Here is a 6331-nt window from a genome sequence, read left to right as displayed (position 1 = left end):
CGCTCGAATCGGCTAGCATGGTTGAGGGGGTTTCATATCGATTCTAATTACGAAAACGCCGAGATCGACGGTGACTTGTAATGGTCAGAATCGATATGAAACTTATAGCCTCTCTGCTGGCCGACTCGGTAGTGTCACTGTCCATTCCTGATTTTGTTTCCCGTCCACTGGACGGTGGTTCGATCCCGAGGGGGGACGAAATTATTATCAACTAAAAATTCCCCCTCGGTACATATATGAATATATATCAATTCCCAGGTAGAGCGAATTAGATATTAAAGGACATTTGTAGCTCGAATGATTTATATGAATCACGGTGATGTGATAAGTATTCATAACAAGGCTACGTGGGTCAAACGCTCGAATCGGCTAGCATGGTTGAGGGGGTTTCATATCGATTCTAATTACGAAAACACCGAGATCGACGGTGACTTGTAATGGTCAGAATCGATATGAAACTTATAGCCTCTCTGCTGGCCAACTCGGTAGCGTCACTGTCCATTCCTGATTTCGTTTCCCGTCCACTGGACGGTGGTTCGATCCCATGGGGGGACGAAATTATTATCAACTAAAAATTCCCCTTCGGTACATATATGAAAATATATCAATTCCGAGGTAGAGCGAATTAGATATTAAAGGACATTTGTAGCTCGAATGATTTATATGAATCACGGTGATGTGATAAGTATTAACATATATATATATATATGATATATATATATATATATATATATATATATATATTATATATATATATATATATATATATATATATATATATATATATATATATATGAATGATTCATATAAATCATTCGAGCTACAAATGTCCTTTAATATCTAATTCGCTCTACCTGGGAATTGATATACTTATATATGTACTGAGGGGGAATTTTTAGTTGATAATAATTTCGTCCCCCCTCGGGATCGAACCACCGTCCAGTGGACGGGAAACAAAATCAGGAATGGACATATATATATATATATATATATATATATATATATATATTATGTATATATATTATATACGTATATAATACGAACTTTGAAAAGATGTCTTTATGAGACAGGTATATTGAAATTCGAAGCACTGTTCATGGGAGATGACTGATTACGAGATGAATATCTGTCAAATACTTTCAGGGGGCAAAGCTCAGAACTAGAACCTAAAAATAGAACAATTTAATCTTTCCTAGCTAAACAACAGGTCAGGTGTTTATCTAAAACCCAGCGAGCAGAGGCCATAAATCACTGCAACTTTTCGTTGATTTTTATCCAATTTTCTTTCAGCTGGGACCTGTGGTCATTTTCATGATGATGGACAACATTGGAACCTTTGAAGGATGGAAGAAGTTAGGAAGCGTAAGTAGACTGGTTTGTAGCGATGCGAATCTAATCCTGTTTCCTCTACAAACCGTCAGTAGGTTTGTTTTTAAATTCACGACAATATATATATATATATATACATATATATATATATATATATATATATATATAGATAGATATATCCATACATACACATATTATATATATATAATTATATAATATATTATATATATATATATATATATTATATATATGTATAATATGTAAATGAATAACTTGATCACGAAATATAGAAAGCGTGGTGCTATGTATAAATAAAGGTGATGCCACGGAGGAAAATGAAAAGACGAGAATATATATATATATATAATATATATATATATATATATATATATATATATATATTATATATATATATATATATATATATATATATATATATATATAGATTATATATATATATATGAGAGAGAGAGAAGAAAGACTTATAAAAGTCCACTAACCATTATTTGTTTCCCGACAGTGCCTTGGGGCGTGGCAACTGGATGTCAGGGCCCACCACCGAGGGCTTGTCCGGATGAATTTCTACAACACGCAGTTACTCATCATTGGTTACCCATTCAGCGATTACAGGTAACTATGCTTCAGAACCAAAGTATACTCTCATTCTCGAATGAGGTCAGAATTTCCGATTACTTCTTGAGCAGAAACGATTTGAGACGGACGCAGGATCTGTGATTTATTTCGCATTAAGAAAATTAATATAAATTGTGAACATTGAATTTGTAGATTCGATGTACTAAACTGTGGTTTTCCAAAAAAAAAGTATTTACATTTTCTATTATTTTTTTTTTCACCAAAGTGAAATATTTAGATTTATTCAGCTGCAATATCCATATTAAATAACTTTCTACTTAAGATTGAAAGCTCTTATGTTTTATGGCAAAATACAAGTTATTTAATGGTCCAAACGTTTAAGAAGCGATAAAATTTATCATTCAGGTTTCACCTGGTTATTATTATTATTATTTCTCTCTCTCTCTCTCTCTCTCTCTCTCTCTCTCTCTCTCTCTCTCTCTCTCTCTCTCATTGAGTAATATTTATCCATTTATCCGATGATCATTGGTCCTTTATCATTTGTCTTCATATTCAGTTACCTGAAGCCTTCCTGGGTTGGTGTGAGCTCTGAAATTGGCAACCAAGAGTCTCTCTTGGGACGAAGAACACTCTTAAACAGGATTCGATTCCCACGACCAGAGCTAGAAGAGTTCTCGCCCTTCCTACTAAAGCAGCTGCCTACGGCCGCTCCTGCCTTCGCTGACTTCTTCATCCCTTACCTAGAACCATCGGAAGAAAAGGGAAAAGGATGACCCGTTGGCTCCAAATTCGCATTCACATATCAGTACGCTAGTGAAAACACGCGAGCATTCTTTGATGTGAAATCTCTCACCCAACAGCATATGGAAACCTTTTGTAGAAACATTTAAGCATACTATATATACGAATTCTCCAGTACAAAGGCGCATATACGAGCATACAAAACATGAGAATACTTAGTGCAAGAATATGGAGAATATCATTTAAAATCTTTCCATTCATAAATACGTATGAATACTATATTTTTTAAGACAATTATGCTGTTATACCCAACTTCCTGATTGTGATTACATTAGTATAAAGAGTCAGATATTAGAATTCTTTTGTATACATAAATATTACTCTACAGCATAGACGAATACTTAATAGTTCGCCGATCCATATAAATAAATCCGTGTAAAGACTTATTGAAGAGTATCAGCATATGCACACATTTTTTATTACCAAACGTAAACACGTTAGAATACGTTAAAGAAAAAACGCCGGCAAACGCAAATACTTAATAATACTTAGGAATAAATTGCGCTATGATGAATAAACAGCCACATTTAAATTAGCTTAGGCTGTAGAAGATTTTGTTGCTGAAATGACCACATATGCGGACCACATATGCGAACAAATATAATCATAAATGACTTTCTAGTTAACTATGTTGTTTAGAAACTCTAATTGGCAGTAAAGTATGTCATGTTGTTACCTACTGTAATGCATTCCTTTCTCATTTTTTTACATTTTTTCGTCGTCATTAATAATCGAATATAGGTTTCCGGTCATTTGTCCCTTAATTTAGTTTCATAGAACTTGAGATGACATGGAAGTTTTTTTCTCAGTATAATGCCTTATGGATGGTATGTATATAAAATGAAAAAAATAAAGCTGTAAAAAATATTAATAAAAATATTAGCATATGAATTGTTTTTTTTTTTTCTAGAGATATTGTATTTTAAAGTGAAGATATTCCTTTCATTTCTTGGAACCAGTAAGATTTATTTCTCTTTTACTCTACTAAATTTATATCTATTCTCTGAAAAACAGAAAAAATCCAATTCCTAATTAGAAAATTTAATATCAAAATATATCATTAGGTCCCTAATTAAATGTTTATGATATAAAGGAACATTTTACTGCATTTTAATATTGAATAAAATATTGTAAAACGAAAAATACCCAAAACCAGACAGACTCAAAATTCCTGAATTTCATTTTTTTCCCGAACAGCAACGCATAAGAGGAGCTCTTAATAGCAGACAGTTTTGCCGGTGAATATTTAGTGCCTTTCGATTGGCTGCTGAAAACTAGCGCAACTCGAATTCTTATTGGTCGAATACATAGTTCTTTCCACGGTAACCATTGTTTACAAACAGAACTATACTTCATTCACAATAACAGACATGTAGCCAACCCTACCATTTTATGCGTTGCTGTTGGAAACCTTCATAAACCCAATGGGAATTACACTGTTTTTGTGTATAGAAAACCGTGGAAAATTTGTAGTAATTCTAATTACCTGCAATGAATTTGCAATATACCACATTTTCTTTTGCTAATTTAGAGTATCTAACTTATATAAAACAAAACAAAAAAGTATCATCTCTGTTAATATATTCAAACAGGAAAACGTTTATTGTAGGATTATTCAGTGGTGCCAAATCTCGTCTTCACACATAACATAGGCACTGACAGAAATATAAAGGAAAATTAAATTATGTTACGGTGCTATCAGTAATGATTTTCTTATCTATTCTTTTAATAAGAATGAATACAGGAAATATATGTAAATATATTTATTTATAGTGAGGATTTTACAATGAATAAAGTTCTTTTTTCGTAAAAACTGAGTGAGAGGCTAAAATCCCAATCAGAATCATGAAATAAGAGAGATATTTCTGATACAAATAACTTACAAAAAAATAACAGATGTTGCGCATTTTCTTGCATCTAAAGTATTTACTTATTTTATGATAAGAAATTGCTATTCACATTTAAAATGTAGATAAAAACCAAAGTAACTGTTTTTTTACTGCAGAATAAAGTAAACAAATGGCATCTAAGCTTTACTTTTGTTAACTATATTGCAGATTTTGTCAATAGGCCTCTACAGTCCAAATAATTTATATAAACTACGATAAATAAAAAGAAAATAAAAAATTCTCAAAATTCCCGACTGCCATTTTTTCCAAACAGCAGCGCATAAGTAAGAGGAATTCTTGGTCGCAGGTGTGTTTTGGCGGGAAATATATTCTGCCTTTCAACTGGCCGCTAAAAACAAGTATAACTGAAATTTTCATTGGTTGTATAATTGTTGTTTCCATGAGAACCCTTGTTTACGAACAGCCCCTTCCTTCATTCATAAAAATCTTGAATAAGTAGACTATCATCCTAACTTATGGGTTGCTGTTGGAAACCTTTATAAACGCAAAGGAAATTCTTTTTCTTTCTGTTAATGTTTTTGTGTTTAGGGAAGAAATTGTAAAAATCAGTTCAATCATGGTAATAATTCTGACTCTGCAATAATTTTGCAACATACTAACTAAGCGGCAGTTCTAAAACACTCACGAGATGGCTTAAATGAAAGGAAATGGGGGCCCGTATTGTGACAAAATAAGACATTGGTCCATGACTCATAAAAACTAAAGATTTCTACTGGTTGCTCATAAATACATAAGTATATTACTAAAAACGTGAATAGAATTCTGAGCAAAAACAAGCATTATGGATGTTTAGGCTGAAGTTTATTAATGAAGGCCATTTGAATACAAACAGAATCATCATTTTTATTTCAGCCAAAGCAGGATTAAGTTTATGGTCACACTATAACAATGTATCTACCTTAATGATAAGGGTAATGAAGAGCCATTTTTATACGATGTATTTTATTAAAAATAAAAATAATACATATCACATTTGAGAAACAGTGACTATACAGGAAGGAAAAGACAGAAGGATAGGGAAATGAAGGAGGTGTCGGCTTACCCTGACAACGATGTAGAATATGTTTGATATCATAACCATAGAAATAATAAAAAGAATCAGAACAAAGAAATAATCTTTGTACAGTCTCACTTAGTAAGCAATAGCACAAAAGAATGGCTCGAAAATTCACGTCCAATATCTTCTAGTGTTTTAAAAAACGATACAATAGCATCAATTGCACAATCTGGAACTCTTTACAACATAATAATAATAATAATAATAATAATAATAATAATAATAATAATAATAATAATAATAATAATAATAATAATAATAATAATAATAATAATTTGATGGTAAAATTCTGGAAATGGATGAATCTCAAATCATATTAGCATGCGAATATTGCATTATAAAAGTAGATGTTGAATGTGTTGTCACCAGGCTGCAGTCGTTTAGTTCAGTATATAGTATTCAGTAACTGAATAACAGAAATAAAATCTACCATATAAAGTGCGATGCTTCTCAAGTTAGTCCTGAAACATCAATTTACAAAAGAAAGGATCATCTAAATTTTTCTAGTCTTCACATGCTCAGAAAGTGTGATTAATAAGTTGCCAACAAAAGATAAGATTTGAAAAGTAAAAGATAAAACCAACAAAATTCAACAGTTTTTATAGTTAACATTAAATCCAGATAGGAGGAGTTTTAGTTC

General features: G+C 31.7%; 1 protein-coding gene across 1 annotated transcript in view; it reads left to right on the top strand.

The window, feature by feature from the left end:
• The window catches only part of LOC135224037 (protein O-linked-mannose beta-1,2-N-acetylglucosaminyltransferase 1-like), a 28355-nt gene extending 24810 nt beyond the window's left edge, over positions 1-3545 (top strand). Inside the window, exons 13-15 of the mRNA XM_064262958.1 lie at positions 1291-1362; positions 1850-1959; positions 2480-3545. Of these exons, the coding sequence (XP_064119028.1) occupies positions 1291-1362; positions 1850-1959; positions 2480-2696 (399 nt within the window). The 3' untranslated portion in view covers positions 2697-3545. The remainder of the gene's footprint in view (positions 1-1290; positions 1363-1849; positions 1960-2479) is intronic.
• The last annotated feature ends 2786 nt before the right edge of the window (positions 3546-6331 follow it).

The sequence above is a fragment of the Macrobrachium nipponense genome, chromosome 10 (genome assembly GCF_015104395.2).
Source record: "Macrobrachium nipponense isolate FS-2020 chromosome 10, ASM1510439v2, whole genome shotgun sequence".
Taxonomy (NCBI): Eukaryota; Metazoa; Arthropoda; class Malacostraca; order Decapoda; family Palaemonidae; genus Macrobrachium; species Macrobrachium nipponense.
The sequence above is the reverse complement of the archived record's forward strand: the minus strand, read 5'-3'. Positions and strand labels throughout refer to the sequence as shown.